Genomic DNA, 23,194 nt, shown 5'->3' with positions numbered 1-23,194 from the left:
TCCTCAGCACCAGGGCCAGCGCCGCCACCTCCTCCTCTTCCTCCTCCTCCTCCTCCTCCGCCCGTGCCCGCTCCGTCCCCCCGCCCCTCGGGGGGCGGACGGGCGGGGGGGGGAGGTGACGCCGCTCGGCTCCCCCCCCGTCTCCATCCTTCCCCCCCCCGCTCTCCCGCTGGATGGGCAGGTCCGGGCCGCCCCTGGCACTGCCGGACCGGACCACCGGCTCCGGGAACGGGGGAGGCGGGCGGCGGAGGCGGCGGCGGCGGCGGCGGCGGCGGCGGCGGCGGCTTCCACGCGCAGAAGGGAGGAGGGCGCCGACGCTGCGGCGAGCCGCTCAGTCGGCTCCGGGACTCGGAGGGCGTCGCAGCCGGGGCCGGCCCTCCGGGCTCGTGACAGGAGCGGGCTGCGCCCAGACCCCCTCGGGGGGAGCCCCGGCGGAGCGGCCGGTCCCCTAGGGAACGGGCCTCTCCCAACGGGCCTCCGTTTCCAGGGCTCCCCTCCCGGCTGCTGAGCGGGGCTTGTCCCCCAGATCGAAGCGCCTGCCCCGCAGGCGGAGGGCTCCCCTCCGCTCCCGTCGCGCCGCCGGCATGAATTACCTGCGCAGACGCCTTTCCGACAGCAACTTCATGGCCAACCTGCCCAATGGCTACATGACGGACCTGCAGCGGCCGCAGCCGCAGCCGCCGCCGCCGCCGCCGCCGCCGTCGGTTCCGTCCCCGGCCGCTGGGGGGCCCCCTGGAGCCGGCGGCTCGGGGGGCGGCTCGGGGGGCTCCTCGGGAAGCCTGTCCCCCGCCGAGCGCCCCCTGCCGGCCGCGGCGGCGGCCCCGAGCCCCGGGGGCGGCGGCGGCGGCGGCGGCGGCGGCGCCGGCGGCTTCTTCTCGTCCCTGTCCAACGCGGTGAAGCAGACCACCGCCGCCGCCGCCGCCACGTTCAGTGAGCAGGTGGGGGGCGTGGCGGGGGGCTCCGGAGCCTCCGGCCGCGGGAAGACCCTCCTCGTCATCGACGAGCCCCACACCGACTGGTAAGGGCTGCCCCCGCCCCCTGCCCCCTGCGCCCCGCGACCCCTCTCCCAGTTCGCCTCTCCTCTCCCTCCCCAACGCGGCCTCGCCAATCGAGCCACACGCCTTTCGGGCACCACGTCTTTAAACTCCTTCTTCCCCCTGCTCCTCTTCCCCCTGCTCCTCTTCCCGCTGCCCTCTTTCCCCTTCCCTCTTCTTCCTTCCCCTCTTCCTTCTTCCCCCTGCCTTTCTTCCCCCTGCCCCTCTTCCCCCTGCCCTTCTTCCCCCTGCCCCTCTTTCCCCTGGCCCTCTTTCCCCTGCCCCTCTTCTCCCTGCCCCTCTTCCCCCTGCCCCTCTCCCCCCTGCCCTTCCTCCCCCTGCCCCTCTTCCCCCTGCCTCCCTGCCTCCCTGCCCCCCTTCCCCCTTCCCTTCTTTCCCCTGCCCCCCGCCCTTCTTCCCCCTGCCTCCCTGCCCCCCTTCCCCGTTCCCCCTTCCCCTTCTTCCCCCTGCCCCCCTGCCCTTCTTCCCCCTGCCCTCCTCTCCCTGCCCCTCTTCCCCCTGCACCCTGCCCCCCTTCCCCTGCCTCTCTTTCCCCTGCCCCCTTCCCCTCCCTCCCCTTCCCCTACCCCTCTTTCCCCTGCCCTTCTTCCCCCTGCTCCTGTTCTCCCTGTCCCTCCCCTCCCTGCCCCCCTTCCCCCGCCCCTCTTTCCCCTGCCCCTCTTTTCCCTGCCCCCTGCCCCCCTTCCCCTACCCCTCTTTCCCCTGCCCCTCTTCCCCCTGCTCCTGTTCTCCCTGTCCCTCCCCTCCCTGCCCCTCTTCCCGTAATCTCCGCCTCTCCCGTTTTCTCTCCTCCCCCCCTTTGCAGCCTCTTCTTCCTCTCCTTCCTTTCCTTCATCTTTATGGCCCCTACTCCTGTGTCCCCCACCCCATCCAGCACTAAGCCCTTCCACCTTCTCCCCAGCTCCCGCCTCAGCCCTCTAGCCTGACTTTAACATGGGCAGAGAGCCGCCCAGGCTAGGAAAGGTTGAGGCCGGGGAGCAGGCTGGAACCCCCGATCCTTGTTTGCTGCAAGGCAGGATGCTAAATTTCTGTGATGGAGAACGGGAGGGCCCGTTTCTGGCCCTCCGGGTTTGGGGTTGTGAGGGATAAGGAGGGCCGATGGGAACACAAATCAGTGCTGCGAATCCCCGCCTCTTGACAAGCGTGGCCCGCAGCAGTCGTTGCTGCTATTTTCCTGCTGGTGATCAGGTAGGAGCCCTGGGAATTAGAGAACCCCCAGCGATTATTCCCAAGCTCTTGGAACGGAGGGTGCGTCCTGCAGGCGGCCGGGGTAGTTGAACCCAGAAGGGGAGGAGATGGATTGATGGAGAGGCAGATCTGGAAGGAAAGGCTGTGTGGGAGAGCTCTGTGGGGACTAGCGAGTGAGCGAGAGAGAGAGAGATTATGATTGTAATTGTATCTTGGAGGGGACCATTATAGTATACACCTGTTGAAGTAACAGATCTTAATGGCTGGGGAGGACATCCCCAGAGGGAAAGACAGAGTGGAGGATTCCTGCCTTTTTCCTTTCAGTTCTTGGCCCTCAGCCTCTGTCTGAGATGCTGACAAACATCCCTGTGTTCCTTGCTTGGAGAAGTAGCAGAGGAAACTGCTTTGTCACCTCCCCCCCCCCACCCCGCCCAACGCCCCTTTCTACCTCCCTTCCCTTTTCCTTTTCCAAGGTTTGCCCATCCCTCCTTCATACATTTATTCATTCAGTCATATTTATTGAGCGCTGACTGCATGCAGAGCACTGAACTAAGCGCTTGGGAGAGTACACTATAACAATAAACGTCGTATTCCCTGCCCACAGCGAGCTTAGTCTCCTCCCAGTCTTCCTCTTTCCTTTCTACCTGAAATTGATGTTCCCCTTGGCAAATTCTTCCAAGAGATGGAGCCTCAAAATTCTCCTGTTCTCAGCTCTCCCAGCTCACCTCTCCCACCACTTGCTTGCTGTGGTGACCTTGTGCAAGTCACTTCACTTCTCTGTGCCTCAATTTCCTCAACTGTAAAATGGGGATTCAATACCTGTTCTCCCTCCTACTTAGCCTGTGAGCCCCATGTGGGCCGGGGACTACGTCCATCCAACCAGATTAACTTGTCTCTATCCCAATACCATCATTAATAAATTCCATGTTAATTCGTGATGGGTCTGGGAGCCGGATACTTTTCCCTCCCAGGAGGCAAAACCCTCCCAATTCTATCCCCCTCCAACTTTGTCTCTCCCATATCTTCTCTGGGCAGCATCCTTTTTGCAAGGAACAATCATGTCCCGGTAGTGTCCCCAGGGTGCCTTCTGCCCCTTCCTCACCCTCGAAAGGCATCGTTCACAGTCTGCCACTACCAGGGGATGGTTGTGCCCTCAGTTGGCAAGGTTGGCCACGGCTCTGCAGTAAGGTCTGGTGCCTTTTCCCTTTGGCTATGAGCCCCTGACTTTGTCCATCCCCCTTTCAGAGACAGAGACCCTTAAGAAGCAGCATGACGTAATGGATAGAGCATGAACCTGGGAGCCAGAAGGACCTGGGTTCTAATTGCAGTCTTTTAGACTGTGAGCCCAATGTTGGGTAGGGACTGTCTCTATATGTTGCCAATTTGTACTTCCCAAGCGCTTAGTACAGTGCTCTGCACATAGTAAGCACTCAATAAATACGATTGATGATGATGATGATGATGCAGCTCTGCCACTTGTCAGCTGTGTGTCCTTGGGCAAGTCACTTCACTTCTCTGTGCCTTAGTTACCCCATCTGTAAAATGGGGATTAAGACTGTGAGCTCCACGTGGGACAGGGGCTGCACGCAACCTGATAACCTTGCATCTCCCCAGTGCTTAGAACAATTCTTGGCACATAATAAGAGCTTAACATCATCTGGCGTCTCCCACATCTCCCCAAGTCCAAGAGTTCCCCTCCCACCACCAGGATGATTTATCTCCGGAGACACCTCTCCGACAGCCACTTCATTCCCAACCTGTCCAGTGGCTACATGACCGATCTGAAGCGGTTGTTAGTAGACTGTGAGCTCCTTAAGGGCAGGGATGGCGTCTGCCGACTCTACTACATCATACTCTCCTAAGCGCCGAGTACAGTGCTCTGCACGCAGTAATTACTCAATATATACCACTGATTGATTGATTGATCGAGATAGGCGTCCACTCACTCCTGAAAGGATGAGGTTCCTCCCTCTAGGGAGCTGTCGTCCATCCTGCCCCACCCTGTCTTTCCCCAGCATTTGCCCCCCACCCCTGTTTTCTCTAATAGCAACCTTCAGCCAAGAAAAGAGAAAAAAAGATGGTATTTGTTAAGCGCTTACTATGTGCGAAGCACTGTTCTAAGCTCTTGGGTTGATATAAGATAATCAGGTTGTCCCACGTGGGGCTCACAGTCTTAATCCCCATTTTCCAGATGAGGTAACTGCGGCACAGAGAAGTTAAGTGACTTGACCAAAGTCACACAGCTGGTAAGTGGCGGAGCCGTGGCTAGGCTCCCATCCTCTCCTGGAGGCGGTCCTCACAGTCTGTCCCCTGAGGTCCGTGTGTTTCCTCAGTTACCTTCTGGATTCTGGAATCTCCCCTCTGCTGTGATGCCGTTGGCTCTGAAGACGGGCACGGCAGAATGTGACATTCAACCCTGAGAAGCAGCGTGGCTTACTGGATAGAGCACGGGTCTGAGAGTCAGAAGGACCTGAGTTCTAATCCCGGCCCTGCCCCATGTCTGCTATATGACCATGGGCAAGTCACGTCACTTCTTTGGGCCTCGGTTACCTCATCTGTGAAATGGGGATTGAGACTGGGAGCCCCATGTGGGACAGGGACTGTGTCCAACCTGATTAACTTGTATCTACCTAGTGCTTAGAACAGTGCTTGGCGCATGGTAAGGGCTGATCCGAGTACCATAATTATTGTTATAACAGGTACCATAACAGCATAACCACAAGTTGCATTCAGAGGAGGGAAACCTCAGGATCCATCCCAAGGGTGGATGAGACCCTACCCAGGTTTAGCCCAGATTCTTTTCTCTGAGTTGGGGGGAGGGAACTGAAGCAGTGAGGTGTAGGGGTGGGGTCCCCGAGGCCGAGCCCACTGTTGGGTAGGGACTGTCTCTATATGTTGCCAACTTGTACTTCCCAAGCGCTTAGTACAGTGCTCTGCACACAGTAAGCGCTCAATAAATACGATTGATTGATTGATTGGAGGGGCAGCTGGGTTCTGACTATTGCCTGTACTAGTCTGAAATGGTGGGTGGGTGAGGGCGTTGTTTGGAAGGCAGAAATCCTGCGTTCTGGCCCTCTCTATTGAGCGACAAACCCCCAACGCCGAGAGGCTCGGTGCCAAATTTTATTCCTTGCCAGGGACCCCCTGAATCTTGGCAGTTTTGGTTTCCCAATCCCGCCTCCCAAAACATCTGGGGTCACCCAAGCCCCACCCTTGGACCCACCCACCCTCTTTCATGGCTCATCAGCAACTCCGCCGACCAAAATGACGCATCTAAAAAGAGCGCAAGAGGTTGGGAGACAAGGTCTCCCCAGCTCTGAAAGGGATCAAGCCCCAGCTCTTCTGGTCGGAGAGGTGGCGAGTTAGATGCTAGCGTTCTCTCTTTAAGGTCGGCACGACCAGGAAACAATCGCTGTCATTACCCACGACCCAATTTCATGGCTGTTATCGTGTCCACCTGCTCTGTTGGATTGGGCTCAGTACAGCGCTGTGCACCCAGTAGGCGTTCAAGAAATAGCGCTGATTGGATTAACGCTTCCTCCAGTCAGTCTCCTAGAGAGGGCCATTCCCTTGGGCACTCTGACCGAGTTTGATCCCTGTTTCCCCTTCCCCGACCAGGGTCAAGTATTTCAAGGGCAAGAAGATCCATGGGGAGATTGACATCAAGGTGGAGCAGGTGAGGCCCAGCGGCTGTTCCCTCTGCGGTCATCCGGGGCACAACACGACTCTGCTTGTTTTCTTTTAGACTGTGAGCCCACTGTTGGGTAGGGACTGTCTCTATATGTTGCCAACTTGTACTTCCCAAGCGCTTAGTACAGTGCTCTGCACACAGTAAGCGCTCAATAAATACGATTGATGGATTGATTGATTAAAGCCCAGGTGTCCCTGGGGTTTGGAGGGGGGTCCTGGCGGCAGGCGAGACCAGGCTGGGGGGCTCTCCTGCAGGGCCGGGCCGGGTTGGGCGATCAGTCCAACCGTGCTTTGCTCTCCCAGGCGGAGTTCTCTGACCTGAACCTGGTAGCCCACGCCAACGGCAGCTTCTCAGTGGACATGGAAGTGCTGCGCAACGGGGTCAAGGTGGTGAGGTGAGTCCCCCCGGCCTGGTCTGCCCAGGGCTAGCCCACCCCGGGGCAGGTAGGTGGGAGGGCTCTGGGCCCCACCGGGATCCCTAGGGGATCGCCAGCTTCCCCGGTAAGCGGCCACCCCGCTGCTCGCCCCACAGGTCCCTGAAGCCAGACTTCGTGCTGATCCGCCAGCACGCCTTCAGCATGGCCCGCAACGGTGACTTCCGCAGCCTGGTCATCGGGCTCCAGTACGCAGGGGTCCCCAGCGTCAACTCCTTGCACTCCGTCTACAACTTCTGCGACAAGCCCTGGGTGGTGAGTGACCAGCCTTCTCCCCTCACACTCCTCCTGGGACTCTCGGACCCAAACTCCTCACCCTCGGAAGGATCTCCAGCTCCAGCCCTAAGCTCAGCCTGGGCCGGGCCCGAAAACCCTGGAAACTAATGGGTCCGGGTTGTAGGGGTGGAGTTGGGGGCTTCCCAAGCCCCTTAAAGGACCCTTAAGGACAGGGTAAAAACTGTGGGCTGAGGGAGGGGGTCTTTGCTCAAGACGCAAGGGGAGGCAAGGCTTTCCAGGGAACCTCCCTCTCATTCCTCAATCGTTTTTGGGTGGTTGGTTTTTTTTAATTGAAATAAGATGGGTTTGGTAGGAATGTTTTGTCACAGAGAGAAAACTGGCTAAAAGGTAGGAAACAGAGAGTTAGGATAAATGGTCACGATTTCAGGATGGAGAGGTACTAATAACGGAGAACTTCCTGGGATGGGGGCTAGGACCAGTTTTGCTTAACATGTTCACAAATGATCTGGAAGAGGGAGTGGGCAGTGCAATCTCCAAGTTTGCAGATGGTGCTAAACTCTTCCACATGGTGAAATGCCATGCAGATGGGGATCTTCTGCAGGAAGACCTCATAAAGCTGAGTGGGCTGAAAAATGGCAGATGAGCTTCAGTGTGACCAAATGCAAGGTAATATAACAGAGGAAAAAAATCGCAAATACCACAGCATGGAAGTGGCCTTGAAGCTATCAGACACGACCCAGGAGAGAGAGAGAGAGAGATCATGGGGTTGTTGTTGACTGATCTTTTAAATCAATGGGTAGCAGCAGCCAAAGAGACCCAACCAACTGCTGAGCATCAGCGGGAAGGGGAGAGGAGATCAAACGATATGCAGAGTTTTGTCACTATGTCTAGTCAGGTTGGGCCTGCACCTGGGATAGTGCACAGTCCTGGTCGCTGCACTTTGGAAAAGACATAAATGCGGGAGGAGGTGCTGAAACCGGCGACTGAGGGGAATGAAAGGAAGGGAGGAGTTTCTCCTGAGGTTGGGTTGAAAGAACTAATCCCGGCTCTACCACGTGCCTTCTGTGTGACCCTGGGCAAGTCGCTCAATTTCCTTGTGCCTCAATTACCCCATCTGTAAAATGGGGATTAAGATCGGGAGCCCCATGTGGGCCAGGGACTGTGTCCAACCCGATTTGCTTGTATCCACCCTGGCACTTGGACACATAGTCTGAGAAGCAGCGTGGCTCAGTGGACAGGAGCACGGGCTTTGGAGTCAGAGGTCATGGGTTTCCTGGCTCTGCCACTTGTCAGCTGTGTGACTTTGGGCAAGTCACTTCACTTCTCTGTGCCTCAGTTACCCCATCTGTAAAATGGGGATTAAGACCGTGAGTCCCTCGTGGGACAACCTGATCACCTTGTAACCTCCCCAGCGCTTAGAACAGTGCTTTGTACATGGTAAGTGCTTAATAAATGCCATCATTATTATACACAGTAAACGCTTAACAAGTGGCTCAATTATTGTTATTATTATTATTATTATTATTATTATTATTATTATTATTATTATCTGAAGCTCTTCCATCTGGAAGAATGCAAACTGAGAGGGGACAGGGTGGAATCCCACATCAGGGCCGGGGTGGACAGGGTAACCCTGGAACTGTGGTTGCTTAACTCCCTAGACTGGGAAGGACACTCGTGGTAGGCGGTACATGCAAAACAAACAGAATGAAACCAATTTTAATACAGCCGGAATTCATAATAAGGCATGCGTAACCACCGGCAATTGTGAGGGCAGAGAATATCTGCAGGTTCAAGAGCAGTTTGGATAAATTCACGGGCAAGTGAAAAGATAGTTGCAGAGGGGACAAAGTAGGGGTGCTAGATGATTTTTAGGAGTGCAGTCCAGGAGGGCAGCTAGCCTACAATTCCTCCAAGCATCCCGTTGCCACGGTCAGAGAAGGGCCATGGATCCGACTCAGTAATGACACAGCTTGTCTTTATTCCCATCCCTCCACCTCCAGTTTGCCCAGATGGTGAGGCTGCACAAGAAGCTGGGCTCAGAAGAGTTTCCTCTCATTGACCAGACGTACTATCCTAACCACAAGGAGATGGTGAGTCATTTGCAAGGGGGTGGGTGGGTGTATGTGTGTGTGTGTGTGTGTGTGTGTGTGTGTGTGTGTGTGTGTGTGTGTTGGGGAGGACATCGAGGGCCAGGGTGTGGGAGAAGCAGGGGGCCTGTAGCTCCAGACAGAGGGGCAGAGTCTGGCTATAGAGGAAGACAAGTCTGCTGATAGGAGATTGAAATTGGGGTTGGGGTGGGAAGGGCAGCTCAGGAGAATTCCTTGGTGTGGAGAAAAATGGAAAGCTCGGGAGAACCCTTCCCTCCCCACCTCCATCTCTTCTCACGAGCTGCATCTTCCTTGCTCGGGTTCCCAGCCAGAGAGAGACCTGGCCCCCCCACCCTCGCCTCCCTGTCTGTCAGAGGCACACGTAGAGCCAGTAGCTTTTATTTTATTTCCAAAAAACGACAAATGGGGAAGTAGCAGGGGGAGCTGGAGCCTCACTCTCACTTGGCAGAGTCTCAAGGCGGCAGGCCCTGGAGGAAACCTTGGGGGAAGGGGAGGGGCGCTGGGGAGAGGCTCAGGCAGAGTCAGAGACAGTCGGGTGGGGCCGCAGGAGCGTCCAGGTGCAGAAGCCCCCTTTCTTGAGCGTGCAGGCATACTGCCGGGCCTGAGGGTTTCTCCCTTGGGGGGTGTTGACCCGATCTGTCCACAGGCACTGGAGGTCACCACTCACAGAGCAAGGGATTCCTGTGCAGGGCACCACCTGAGGGAGGAGATGCGTCAGCGCTGGCCCAGAGCCTTCTCTTCCAACGCTTCTTCCCGCCCCCTCCCCCAGCTCTTTCTCTCCCTCTCGGCGTGCCCAGGGAAAAGAGCTTCCGCCCTGGAGTCCACCACATTCCCATATTCCCGAAGGATGGAAGAACCTTTTTTTCCCCTTCTAGTCTATTCCCAGATGTCTCCTCTGCAGCCTTAGGAGCTGAGCAGGAGAGCTGACATAGAGCCAGGGAGCCCCTCGTGAACTTAGCGGGGTCTTGTCATCCCAGCCCCCCGGGGTGGGGGGGCTCCTGACTCTCTCCTCCCCGCTGCCCCCAGGCTTCTCTCTCGGGGCGTCACTTACTTCACAGCCACAGCCGGTCTTGTAGACCTGGGTGAAGCCTTGGCGCTGGGCCGGGGTGAGGCTACTCCAGGGTTGGATAAAGCTGCAGGTGGAGACGTGCACCTGGCCCTCACGCAGTCGCCCTAGAGAGAGGGGGCTGTTATCGAGGGTGAGGCTACAGGGCAAAGTGGCAGGGATGGCGTGCTGGGGGAGAAGGTTCTGCTCCCCCCAACTCCAAGGGTACTTAGCATGCCCTTTGGGGGTGAGGGGGTGGGGTGGGGGGGAGCTCCCCCTGATTGGCCAGGCTGGGCTGCAGTGCGTTAATCTCCCCCACACCATTTCCCCTCTGCAGTTGCTAGGCAACCAAGGGCCACCAGGATGAAGACAGCCGGGGAGGTGATTGGCCCCCTTCCTCCCTCTCTTCCTCCGGGGCCCGCCCCTTCCCTCGTTGCCAAGCAACTAGAGAGGGCTGCTTCTGCCCCATCGGGTTAGCCAGGGAGGATAACGTGCAGGGAGGGAAGCAGAAGGACTCCTCCCCAAATAGTAATAATAATAATTATGATATTTGTTAAGCACTCACTACGTGCCAGGCACCGTACTACGTGGCTTAGTGGAAAGAGCACAGGCTTGGGAGTCAGAGGTTGTGGGTTCTAATCGGGACTTGTCAGCTGTGCGACCTTGGGCAAGTCACTTAGCTTCTCTGTGCCTCAGTTACCTCATCTGTAAAATGGGGATGAAGACTGTGAGCCCCCCCTGGAACAACCTGATCACCTTGTATCCCTCCCAGCGCTTAGAACAGTGCTCTGCACATAGTAAGCGCTTAACAAATGCTATCATTATTATTATTATTATCTGTAAAATGGGGATGAAGACTGTGAGCCCCACGTGGGACAAGCTGATTACCTTGTATCTACCCCAGCGCTCAGAACAGTGCTTGGCACATAGTAAGCGCTTAACAAATACCAACATTATTATTATTATTACTAACCGCTGGGGTGGATACAAGAGAATCGGCTTGAACAAAGTCCCTGTCCCACGTGGGGCTCACAGTCTCGATCCCCATTTTACAGATGAGGTAACTGAAGCCCAGAGAAATGAAGTGACTTGCCAAGGTCATACGGCAGACAAGCGGTGGAGTCGGGATTAGAACCCATTTCTAGACTGTGAGCCCGTTGTTGGGTAGGGACCGTCTCTATATGTTGCCGATTTGTACTTCCCAAGTGCTTAGTACAGTGCTCAGCACACAGTAAGCGCTCAATAAATACGGTTGAATGAATGAAGTAGCGACCTTCTGACTAGTGAGGTGCAGCTGGCCCTGGGGTGCGGGGATGGGGCCGGAGCAATAAGGAAGCAGCCCCAGAAAGTATTTGCAGTCCCTGGAGCTCAAGCGCCTTTTGCGTTTACCTGCAATGAGATACTCCATGCTCTTGTTCAAGGATTTGTGCTCGTAGCCACACATACTCTCCAGTATCGGAGAGTAGAGGAACTGTAGGTCTGCGAGGTTCCCCAGAGCCTCGAATCCCTTGAATACCTGTAGAGAGGGGAGGAGAGGAGAGGGAGTTTATGGCTCTAGCCCCCTGACAAGGCGGGTGGCCGGAGGCCAGGTAGGGTGTGGGCAGTGGGGCGAGAAGTACCTTGGTCATCTTGATTTCATATTGTCGATGATGCTGGAGGCTGTCGTTTTGCCCGGGTTGAGCAACCCCTACAAATTTGCCCCTGATAACTGCGGAGGAGAAAGGAGCAGGGTCAGTTTGCAAGAAGAGTGGGGCTGGCCTGGCACTCTTCCCCCATTGCCATCCTCCCACTCCCCCCACCCCCCCACCCCCAACTAGGGCAGGACTGGACGAGCTTTTCCTGGGTAGCTTCAGGGAGTCACACTACTCTGAGGAGGGGACAGTGCATCTCCCCTGGGCCTTGGGGTCGTCTCTGGCCGTTCCTGACGGCCCACCCCCACAGGGAGGTCCCTTGCCCAGCCATCTCTCCCCAGCCAAAGCCACCATGGGCGGGGGGATTTGGCTGATTCTCAAGGCTATTTATAGAAGCAGGCAAACCACAGTGGGAGTGGGGAGGCAGGGAGCCAGGGACAGGGTTGGGGGACCACCCAGGAGCCGACTCCTGTCTGGGAAGGAAACTGATTATTAAGATTGGGAGAGACAAGCGGAGAACAGTGGGTGCTGCCACCCTGGATGTGCCTCGGGGAAACTGGCGCGGGGAACGAGCAGAGGGGGTCAGCCTCAGGCTCAGGCAATAAGGGCTTAAACTCACCAACGTCTGAGTTGCAGTAGGCCATTTGGGGGTGTTGGGGTGCGCAGCTGCAGGCCTGGGAAGGGGGAACCAAGGCCGGGCATAAGAGCACCGATGCCAAGAGGGCGTAGATCTGAGAGGCCATAGCGAGGATGTCCCGGGAGTCCTGGAGGGAGGGAGGAGGAGGAGGAGGGATACACTGCCCCATTAGAGGGCTCCAGGTTTTTGAACTCTGCCCTTGGCCTGGGGTGGAGCAGGCGGCCCCGCCACCGGGAAGGGGTTAACCTGGCTGTCCCTAGGTTTCCTGTCCAGTTGCTACAGGCCCCCTTTGTGCCCCTAGATAGGTCAGGGACAGCCGGTAAGGAGCCGGAGCGGGATCTGGCCTGGGCTCGCAGCCGGCTCTGCCCGCCCCCGGGCATCCAGGGCCTCGCCCTCCTCTGTCAGCGCCTTTCCAGAGGCCTGCGGCCCCTGGCGCCTGGCCCGGCCAGCCAGGGCTGGACAGTCAGGCCTCGGGGGAGGGAAAGGCGCCGTCTCCTAAGGGGGCAGAGGGAAAGGAGGGATGCCCTCGGGCCCTTCTCCGCCCCGCCGGCCCTGCAGCCCCCAAGGGGGAACGGATGTGGCCGGGAGCTGACCACTGGCCCCATCCCTCCGTCCTCGGTCCAGGGGTCCGAGCCCGGCTGGCCCAGGGGCTCAGGCCGACTCCACGTCCTCCGTGGTCCCCAGGGCCTCGGCTTTGCCAGGATGGCAGGGTGGGGGCGGGATGGGGGCGGCCGGGCCGGGCTGATCTGCTCCCCTCCCCTCCCTTCAGGCTGTTGGGGGCCGGGGTTGAGGGGGTGGGGGATGATTCGGGGCCCAGCCAGGCCGGGCCCCACCCTCCTGGGCGCTGGGCCGCCTGAAAAAGGACCAGTCTCGGGCGACGAAGGCCAGATCAGCTGTTGAGTCCCCCCCCCACGGTGGCCTTGTCCTGACCCCGGGCCCCCAGGAGATGTGGCCCTCGGCCCCGCAGGGCTCCCCACTGTGCCCAACCTCCCCCGATGCCCCCACTGTGCCCGGGGCGTTGGTTTTGGGCAGCCGCCCAAGGCTTCTTCCCTTCGCAGGCCTCGGGCTCGGCTCCCAGATGAGCCGGGAGGGCATGGAGGGGGAGGGGGCCGGGCCCTGCCCGCCCTCGACAGCCGCTCTGGCTTACCTCTCGTTGGCAGCGGCAACCGGAGAGGGAAGCTGCAGAGCGGAGCTCCGGCTCCGCTATTATAGCCTGCTCTCTCGCCCCGCCTCTGCCCCTCCCTCGGCCAGCAGAGAGAGGGAGGGAGGGATGGAGGGAAGGATGCCCAGCGGGCGGGGCGGCCTGCGCGCCCAGGGGAGCCCCCACCCGCCAGCTTTCCGGTTACTCACGGCTCAGGCGGGGAAGGGCCGCTTTTCTGGAAGCGGGGGCTGGACCTGAGGATGCGCCCCCCAAGAGGGAGCCGGGCACCCTGCTCCTAAAGGGCCCAGACGTGCCCTCTTCCCCCTACCCACCGCCCCTCGAAACCCAAGAAGGGAAGGCTGACATTCAAAGAAGTGCCAAGGAGAAAGCTCTCATTCCCCCTCCTTGAAATGAGGCGGGGGAACTGCGAAGAGCTTCTCATGGGACAGGGCTCTGTGAGGACCTGAAAGTTTCTGACCCCTGGCTGACCGCCCCCCCCGCCCCCCGGCTCTCCCAGGAACACGGTGCCCTGCCCGCCTGGCCGCCGTGACGTCCATTCCCCTCCGGACCGGGCACAGGCCGGGTGATTCAGTGTCAGGGTTTCGCCTGCGTTTTCTGTTCGGGACCCAAAGACTCCACAGACCCCATGTGCTCTGGGCCTCAGGGTGATGGTGGCGCTTGGGTGGGTTCTAAGCTTTGCAGACTCTGGGGTTAATAATAATAATTATTATTATTATGTCATTTAAGTGCTTATTATATGCCAGACATTATCCCAAGCACGGGGGTAGATACAAGCAAAGCGGGTTGGACACAATCCTTGTCCCATGTGGGGCTCACAGTCTCAATCCCTGTTTTCCAGATGAGGTAACTGAGGCACAGAGAGGTAAAGTGACTTGCCCAAGCTCACACAACAGGCCAGTGGCAGAATCGGGATTCACACCCATGGCCTTCTGACTCCCAAGCCCATGCTTTATCTACTGGTTCTGGGAAACGATGAGGAGCCGAGAAACCAGGAGGCCTGGATTCTTGGGAAGCCTAGAGAGCAGAGTCGAGCTGGGGGCTGGGGATCATTCATTCATTCATTCATTCAATAAAATTTATTGAGCGCTTACTATGTGCAGAGCACTGTAAATAATAATAATAATGATGATGGCATTTATTAAGCGCTTACTATGTGCAAAGTACTACGTGCTTGGGAAGTACAAGTTGGAACAATAGATCGATCCATCGATTGTCTTTATCGAATGCTTACTTTGCGCAGTGCCCTGCACTAAGCGCTTGGGAGAATACAGTATAACAGTTGGTAGACTCTGCCCACAACGGGTTTACAGTCTAGAGGGGAGCAGAATTTTGGGATTCTTGGATGTGAGCAGGTTCTGGAGGGAGACCAAGAGCCTGTCAGGATACTGGGGGCAGGAGACTTAAGTCCTGGAAGGGGGTTTGGTATTGTCTGGGAAGGAAGCCTAGGAAAGATGGAGCCTTGCTAACCTGAGCCACTTTCTTCTCTCTTGGTAATCCTGCTGCCTTCCGGGTATATTATTATTATTAATAATAATGGCATTTATTAAGCACTTACTCTGTGCAAAGCACTGTTCTAAGCGCCCAGCCATCAATAATAATAATAATAATCATAATGTTGGTATTTGTTAAGTGCTTACTATGTGCAGAGCACTGTTCTAAGCGCTGGGGGGAATACAAGGAGATGAGGTTGTCCCACATGGGGCTCACAGTCTTAGTCAAGAGGTAGGGATGTCTGGGAAGTATGTTATTCCTAAGTGCTCCTTCCCATTTCGCCCTCCAAGATAAAGCCACTTTCCCCCCACAGAAGCCCCCTGGGATTTAGAAAGATATATTAAAGCCAGGGCTTATTATTAAGGTATTTGTTAAGTGCTTACTGTGTGTTAAGCACTGTTCCAAACATTGGGGTAGATACAAGTTAATCAGGTTGGACACAGTCCCTGTCCCACATGGGGCTCGCCATCTCAAAAGGAGGGAATTAGGTATTGAATCCCCACTTTACAGATGAAGGAGCATGACTTGCCCAAGGTCAATAGTCAACAGCAACTAGCAGAGCCGGGATTAGAATCCTGGTCCCCCAACTCCCAGGCCTCTGCTCTTTTCACCAGGCTAGTGGTCAGGAAAAGAGGAACAAAGGGGCAGAAGTTGGAGGAAGAGGAGGGAGTGCGGGCTAGGGATGAAGGGGCTGGATAGGGAATGAGAGAGAAGCTGGGGATGTGGAAGCAGAGCAAGGTTGCGGTTGGGAAAAGAGGATGCTGAGGGTGAGAGGGACCCAGTGGCAGGGGGAAACTGAGGATGAGAGCATAGAGGCTGGGAGTGGAAGGGGGGAGTTGGGGGTGTGGGAGCAGGAAGACTAAATTTGGGTGCGGGGGGGGGCGTCAGTTGGGAATGAAGGAGCAGCGAGGCCGAGTGGGATGTAGGCAGGTAGGGTCGCTGGGAATGAGGGAACAGGGAAGCCAGGCTTGGGAAGGAGAGGTGCACTTGGGGATGAGGGAGACTAGATTTGCATGATTGGAAAGCTGGGGATGAGGGAGGAAAGTGGGGGCAGACATGGAGTAGCAAGTGAAATTCAACTGACTGGGTGAGGTCAAGAGTTTGAGAAGAAGAGGGAGGAGGGAGGATGGAATCCCGGCTGAGACTTCCTGTCAGCCTCTAGCGTCACAGTGACGGGAATTCCCTCCTCAACCCCCCCTCCTTTTCTTTCCAGAGCTTTAACCCTGGGAGGAAGGGAACCTTTAACTTCTCCCTTTAGCTCCTGGAATATGCATAAGTGAATGTATATTCACACACGCGTGTGTGTTACGAACACTGTGTATGTCTGTGCGTTGCCAAATGTTCGCTGACAGAGCTGTCATTTTTGGATTTCTCGAAAACCGTGCCAAGACTTTCTTGTGCCCCTGGCGTGGCCCCACAAGCCCGCCTCCCCCTCGCTCTCCCGCCCCCTCGCCCCCCGACTCCAACCCCATCTCACCGCCTGCTTTTTTTTTATAGTGTTGCTGCACAATGGGTTTTTTGGAGGGGCGGAGTGGGGGGCATGTTGGTGGTGGTGACAGTTTAGACTCCTTACCATTGTGGGTCTATCCCACTTCCCCAAGTGCCCGTCTCTTTGCTGGACCTCTAGGATGTGGCAAGCGTAATAACTGCCATATTTACCTCTCCTTAGCACGGATGTGGCTAAGCACATCCCTCCTTGGCTCTGGCCCCCTCCCTCCCTCCCCCAAAGCTGGCTGCGTACTCTCCTTCTGAGGGATGTTGGCTGGGACTTTTTCCCAGGCAGCCGCACCTCCATATAGAGTTCAGTGCCATCTGGGCACTGGTCCTTTTATTTTTATTTTTTTTAAAAAGTATTTGTTAAGTGTTTACTATATACCAGGCATTGAACTAAGCCGTGGGATGGATACAGACCGATCAGGATGGACACAGTGCATGTCCCACATGGGACTCACAGTCTTAATCAGTGCTTAGTAAAGTGCCTCAGTGCTTAGTACAGTGCCTGGCACATAGAAAGTACTTAACAAACACCATAATTATTATTAATCTCCATTTTACAGATGAAGCGGGGAATGTATCTGCTAATTCTGTTGAATTGTACTCTCCCAAATTACTTAGTTTGGTGCTCGGCACATAGTAAGCATTCAATAAATACCATTGATTTATTGATCAATGAGATAACAGGCCCAGAGAAGTTAAGTGACTTGCCCAAGGTGACACAGCAGACAAGTGGCAGAGCCTGGATTAGAACCCAGGTCCTCTTTCCACTAGGCCACACTGCTTCACTCTGGTCCTGTAGAGCTCTTCTCGTCCTCCTTTTCCTGGAGCGCTCCCAGACCTTCCGCATCTCTCGCATTCACCTCACAATCCCATATTCCTACCCCAAGCCAGAGGCCTTGGAACAGAGTTGAGAGGTTTTAATTCCTGACTTTCTGGCTCTTCCCAGCCCTGTCAGAGGGAAGTGACAGGGAGCGAGAGAATCTGCAGTGGCTGAGGGTTCCCCACATCCAGGGAGAGATTCATGGGAATATAGAGGAGACCCTGAGCGGTGGCCGGGGGAAAAGGCAGAAGGGTCAGGGCTCGCTCTGTTCTGCCCTGTCCTCCCCTTGATCTCTCATTCTCCCCTGTCTCCTGCCTGGACAGCTGCTTGCCTTACGGGCACCTCATCCAGCTTTCCTCAACAAATGGCTTTGATGTTGTGTCCACATTGCCCCCTTGCACACCCCACCCACAGCATTGTTGTTAACCTAGTGAGCTCTACCACCCTCGTGGGCCCCGCCACAATTGGGGGACGTGTCTGGGGCAGTTCCGGCTGGGGGATGGTTTGTGGCTGATTGTGTGCGTGTGTGCATGTGTGTATGCAAGAATCTATGGCACATTACCGTCTAGCTGTACTTCTGGCTGTTTTGTGGTTTTAGATCTGTAACTTTTGTATATACGTGGATGAGGGGAAAGGTGTGTGTGTGTGTGTGTGTGTGTGTGTGTGTTTTGTGTGTGTGTGGTGGAGGTAGGGAGTGGGTAAGTGCATGCTGCGGCTGTCTCCAGTCACTCTCTGGCCAGCCAGTGAACTCATTCTGTGTCTCTGATTGCACTCAAGGTCAGGTTGCACTAACTGCGAGAGAAAATACAGTAAACTTTCCCTTTTTTGCTGGAAGCCGCTTACTCATTCAACCCACTTATGGGAGAAAATGGAGAAAGGAGGAAGAAGGGGGAGGAGAAGATGGAAAATCAAATGATGGGGAGCAGGGGGGCAGTGATGGGGAGGAAGGGAGGGAGGGGTGAGAGAGGGGGAATGAGGAGACGGAGAGACCGGGAAGGTGGGAAGTAACCCAAGGGACCAGACCTCAATCTAAGCCAGATGCCCTACTGGGGAGAGGGGCTTTTGAAAGGGAGGACAGGCTCCTTCTGCCCTGCCCCCAGGACACTCCGCTCTGTAGCCTACTTTTCCTTTTGGAGATGCCCTTTCCCACCCCTGAGGAAGGCCACTGTGTTTCTCTGCTCCCCGAAGGGCAGCAGGTTGATGGGGGGTGGAGTGTAGGTCCTTCCTGTTCTGGGTCCACCGGGTTTGCGGGAGCCGGGGAAATGGAGGCGTCAGGACCGGGACCGAGTAGAGGCGAAGCTGGGGGTCAAGAGGTGAGGCACATGAGGTGGGTGAGAGAAAGGAGCCGGCAGGGTGGTGTGGAGGGCCTGCCTCCTCCAGGAGGGGAAGGCAGGAAAGAGGTCGCCTGAAGAAGAGGGACAATCCCCATCCTATGCTAATGGAGGCGAGAGAACAAGAGGTTCTTTGGGCTTGGTGATCCCAGAGCCCCTCTAATTCTGGGTCTTTTTCTCCCCCAGCTGACCTCTGCCAGGTATCCTGTTGTAGTGAAGATGGGCCATGCCCACTCAGGCATGGGCAAGGTGAGTCTCCCCTGCCTCCCTCTAGAACGTGGAAATGCCTTCTCCCCTTAGGCCCTCTAAGGGCTGACCTCTCCCATCCTCCGCTGACACTTTCCGTTACCCGCAGGTGAAGGTAGAGAACCAGTACGACTTCCAGGACATCGCGAGCGTGGTGGCTTTGACTAAAACCTACGCTACGGCCGAGCCCTTTATCGACGCCAAGTATGACGTGCGGGTGCAGAAGATAGGACACAACTACAAGGCCTACATGTGAGAACCCTCCCGGGCTCCCCATACCTCCCCCGCTGACCCCCTCCGGGCCCCTGAACCCTCCCTTCTCTTGCCCCAAGAGCTCCCTGCCAAGCTTGGCATCCCCCAAACCCCCTGTACGGGCCCTGTCCGGTGCTGGAGGAGGAGGGCACCTCCCGATGTTCCTTGCTCCACCCCCAGGAGAACCTCAGTGTCTGGGAACTGGAAAACCAACACAGGCTCAGCCATGCTGGAGCAGATCGCCATGTCCGACAGGTGGGCCCCGGGGCCGAGATCTTTCGGGAGGAGGTCCGCGATCGGGGGCCGGGTTTCCCGTTTAGGGAGGGTCCCTGGGGTGGGTGCCCGGTTGGGGGTGGGTGCCGGGTGCGTGTTGGGGGGCAGGCCTTGATGCAGCTGTGGCACAGGTACAAGCTGTGGGTGGACACCTGCTCGGAAATCTTTGGGGGCCTGGACATCTGTGCCGTGGAAGCTCTGCATGGCAAGGACGGGCGTGACCACATCATCGAGGTCAGCTCCCCGTAACCCTCGGCCTCCCTTTCACCTCCCAACTGACTCTGAGGGTCCCTCTCCCGCCCCGCTCCCCCTCTGACTGGAATTCTTTCCTAACTCATCACCAACCCCACTACACTGACACATACAAGTGCGTCAAGCGCAGAATCCCTCCTTAGCTGGAGCCAAGAGGACTAAGAGCCGTACGGTCGGGGTGGAGCTGGGTCAAGATGCCCGCGGGCTAGCCCCGGGCTGGAGCCAGGCATCTAGGGCTGGAGGCAAGCCACAGGATTCAGGAGCATCCCAACTCCTCCTGGTTCCAGGCCCCAACCACGATCCCACTTTTGGTCTCAGTCCCTCGGTATTCCCCTCCTCCATCCGCTTCCCTGCGTCTGCCTCAGCCCTACCCCCTCCTCAGCCTCCATGCCCTTCCTTCCCCTGTGCTCTGCCTTACTCCGCCTCTCTCCTTCCAGGTAGTGGGCTCTTCTATGCCACTTATTGGGGACCACCAGGATGAGGACAAGCAACTTATCGTGGAGCTCGTGGTCAACAAGATGGGAATAGCCCTGCCTCGCCCCTCGGTGCCCTCCCCCGGCCGGGGGTCTCACTCTCAGGTCAATCCCCAAATTCCCTGACGGCAACGCGATCCAGCGGCGACGCTCACGGCCTCGGCCCCCCTTTGGGGTGGGCAGGTGGGGAGCCGACGGGGCCACCGGGCGAAGGAGGAACTGAATCTGGGGCACTGAAAGAGGCTCGTCGGGTGAAGGGGGAACTGTGAGACTGGAAGACAGGGATCGAGGGGCTCCTGGGGAATTCTGAGGTGTTTGGTCCAGGCCGAGGACTGGCCAAGGATGGTCAGTGGAAGGCCAAGGGGGCACCTGGGAGGGCGAGAATGGGAATGAAAGGGGTCAAGAGCACAGGCCAAGGGGGAGCCCGGTTGTGACATTCTGATCGGGGGAGTTGTGGTGGTGGGGGGGGAAAGGGGACTGGATGGGTGGCCGATCTGGGCCTAGCGAAGAGCGAGGACTACGGGGACCTGAGCGGGGGAATCTGCTCCGTTGTGGAGGAAGGACAAGGGCGCCAGAGGGAAACTGGGTCTGGGAAGCGGAGGCATGGACTGGCGCCTGAAAGGGAAAGAGGCAGCTCCACTCCATGAGCCAAGGATTCTGGGTGTGCTCAGCGATCCAAGTTGACGGGAGGGAGACGGGGCTGTCGGGGAGGGGAGTTGCTGGGGGAGGGGACTTTGATAGCCTCGGTGGGAGCAGGAATTGCCAACTGCCTCCTGGAGGGAAGAGGTAGGAGCTGGGGGCCGGGGAGCAGACCCCCGAGTTCGGCCATACCCACCCTGTCCCTGCTGTCTCCTAGGCTCCGTCCCCAGGGACCCAGTCAATGGCCCGGCAGAGTTCCACCCACCAGCCAGGGCCGCCTGCCCAACAGCGCCCACCCCCGCAGGGTAAGTACCAGAGACCCCCGGTTTCGGTGGGCAGGGGCGGGGGCGGGGGAGTCCTTCCCCTGAAGGACGGGGGTCTGGGTGGGGAGGCCAAGGCCAGCTTCCGGGCCCTCCTGACAGCCCGTCTCCTCTTTGGCCAGGGGGACCGCAGCAGCCCGGGCCAGGCTCCCAGCGCCACGGGCCCCCTTCCCAGCAGCGCCCCCCGCCTCAGGGGCAGCAGCTCCCGGGCCTGAGCCCTCAGGCCGGAGGGCCCCCGCAGCCCCGCCTGCCCAGCCCCACCAACCCGCAGGCCTCCGGCCCACCTCGCCAGCCGGGGGCATCCCCGCAACAGCCACGCCAGCCGGGCCCGGGGGTAGGCCCGCCACCCCGCCAGCCGGGCGCCTCGCCGGGCTCTCCGGTCCCGCAGCGACAGGGGAGCCAGTCACCCCAGCAGCAGAGGCAAGGTGGAGGAGGCCCCCCGGCCCAGAGACAACCCGGCGGGGCGCCTCAGCCCCAGAAGACGGGGGCCCCGGGGCCCCAGCAGCGACCACCTCCCGGGGCTGCCCCCCAACAGCGCCAAGGGCCGCCGCAGAAGCCGCCCGGCCCCTCAGGCCCGACCCGCCAGGCCAGCCAGGCCGGGCCTTCTCCAGGCCTAGGCCCCACGCGCCAGGCCAGCCAGGCGGGCCCTCAGCAACGCCCGATGCCACCCACCACGCAACAGCCACGGCCCAGCACCCAGGGCCAGGGGCCGGGCGGCCCTGGGGTCCCCGCCAGCCGCCCCCCCAGCCAGGGGAAGCCTCAGCCTGCTCAGAAGCCCAGCCAGGACCTGCCACCGGCCCCGCATCCACAGCTCAAGTAAGGGCAGCCCCCAAACTCCTGGGATCGGCCTCCTCCCAACCCCCGGCCCTCTGCCCGAGACTCCACGGGCCCCCTAATCTCTGGCCTTTCCCCTCTCTTGCCACAGCCCCTTCCCTCTCTGCCCAGGCCCCTCTCCTGCGCGGTGCCTGGGGTGGGGGGGGCGGCGGTACAGCTGGCATGATGATAATCCAATGTTTCTCTCCCCCTTCTCCCTGCCTCCCTTTTGCCCCCCTCCCCACCTTCACTCTCCCCCTCCGCCTTGTTCTCTTTAGCAAATCCCAGTCTCTGACCAATACCTTCAACCTTCCAGACACGGCCCCACCCCGGCCCAGCCTTAGCCAGGATGAGGTGAAGGCGGAGACCATCCGCAGCCTGAGGAAATCCTTCGCCAGCCTCTTCTCCGACTGATGCCCTGGGACCCCAGGGACCTCCCAGAGTCCCCCATTCTTTCACCCCGGCCCCGGGCTCTGCCCCTGCAGAGTTTCTCCCTCTCCAACCTCCCCGGGCGTCCTGAGCCCCCCATCACCCCATGGAGCTGTCCCTCTCCCCAAGGCCCCCTCACTCTGGCCCCAGGTCTCCACGGCACCTCCACAGTTTTCCCTTCTCGGTCTTATTCCCTCCAGACCTCCTCACCACCTCTCTCCACCCAGTAGGGCTCCTCCACCCATTCCCCACCAGGCCTGTATTTCCCCCTTACTGTGTGACTGACTTCGGCCCCATCTCTCTCTCTCCCCCTCCTTTCCTCTCTCCTAGGAAACCGAACCAGAGACTTGTGTGTCTTTAAATATGCAAATCAGTATCACTGAGCACTACCCAGAGTCCTTTGCACACGGAGTGGGCACTGCCCCATTGCCCACTTCCCTCCAACGCTAGGGCAGCACCAGAATGTGGGCAGGCCAGGGCTGGAGGTGAGGTCGAGGCCAGCTAAGTGGGAGGGGCCCATCCAGGGCCCCCTCCGCCCCTCCTTCAGCCCTGCCCCAACCCCTTTCCCTCCCCGGCCCCCCATGTGTGTCGTGCCGTCTGTGTGCCGTGTGCCAGGCATGTTGCGTGTCGTCCCCCTGTGCCGCCGCTTGGCGTGTGTTGGAGTTTCTCGTGACGCCGTGATGCGCGCAGTGAGCTGTTGTGGCCCTCCCCGCCCCCACCGTCCCAGGGCGCCCCGTGTCTCTGGCCCGTTCCCCATCTCCCAGGCCCGGCCCCACCCCGGGTCCTGCCGCGCACCCCTCCTTTACTGTTGCTCTCGACAGAGAAGAGACAAGACTTGTGATTAAAGGGAGAGCTGGACCAGCGTGGTGTGCTTCTTGGCAGCCCCTGGGATGGAGGAGGGTGAAGGCTTTGGAGCGCAGAGTCCCCCTGCCCCCTACTCTGTTTAACTAGGGGACCCCCAAGCAGGGCTTGGGGGCCTGGAGAGAGTGGCTGTGGCACCCCCCCTCCTGCCCTCAGCTGGCAGTCGTGCCGGGAGCCCACGCCAAGGGCTGGCCAAGCTCCGAGGATGAGGGGTAAAAGGGAGCGGAGCGCCGAGGAGGGAACGGGGCCCCGTGAACGGAGCGCCGTTCACAGGGAGGGGGCAAGGAAAAGCCTTAGGGTTCGGGTT

General features: G+C 58.5%; 2 protein-coding genes across 3 annotated transcripts; one reads left to right on the top strand and one right to left on the bottom strand.

Moving 5' to 3' along the window:
• The first annotated feature begins 304 nt into the window (after positions 1-304).
• On the top strand, positions 305-22,884 carry SYN1 (synapsin I). 2 transcript variants are annotated; one of them, XM_038747608.1, is made up of 13 exons: positions 305-1,018; positions 5,862-5,919; positions 6,237-6,328; positions 6,466-6,622; positions 8,608-8,697; positions 18,516-18,578; positions 18,685-18,827; positions 19,008-19,082; positions 19,232-19,334; positions 19,790-19,930; positions 20,682-20,769; positions 20,907-21,600; positions 21,914-22,884. In XM_038747608.1, exons 1-13 carry the CDS (start codon positions 585-587, stop codon positions 21,939-21,941), a joined length of 2,166 nt encoding a protein of 721 aa, XP_038603536.1. In that variant the 5' UTR covers positions 305-584; the 3' UTR covers positions 21,942-22,884. The 2 variants fall into 2 exon arrangements, with proteins under 2 accessions (XP_038603536.1, XP_038603535.1); XM_038747607.1 differs by having other exon boundaries at positions 21,876-22,884.
• TIMP1 (TIMP metallopeptidase inhibitor 1) lies at positions 9,078-13,242 on the bottom strand. The gene is made up of 6 exons (XM_038747610.1): positions 13,176-13,242; positions 12,011-12,155; positions 11,380-11,468; positions 11,150-11,276; positions 9,767-9,888; positions 9,078-9,412 (listed from the first exon to the last, which is right to left on the bottom strand). The coding sequence occupies exons 2-6, from the start codon at positions 12,132-12,134 to the stop codon at positions 9,227-9,229; spliced, it is 648 nt and encodes a 215-aa protein (XP_038603538.1). The 5' UTR covers positions 12,135-12,155; positions 13,176-13,242; the 3' UTR covers positions 9,078-9,226.
• Positions 22,885-23,194: the final 310 nt, after the last annotated feature.

The sequence above is a fragment of the Tachyglossus aculeatus genome, chromosome 6 (assembly GCF_015852505.1).
Source record: "Tachyglossus aculeatus isolate mTacAcu1 chromosome 6, mTacAcu1.pri, whole genome shotgun sequence".
Classification (NCBI taxonomy): domain Eukaryota; kingdom Metazoa; phylum Chordata; class Mammalia; order Monotremata; family Tachyglossidae; genus Tachyglossus; species Tachyglossus aculeatus.
This window is presented reverse-complemented; position numbering and strand designations above follow the sequence as displayed.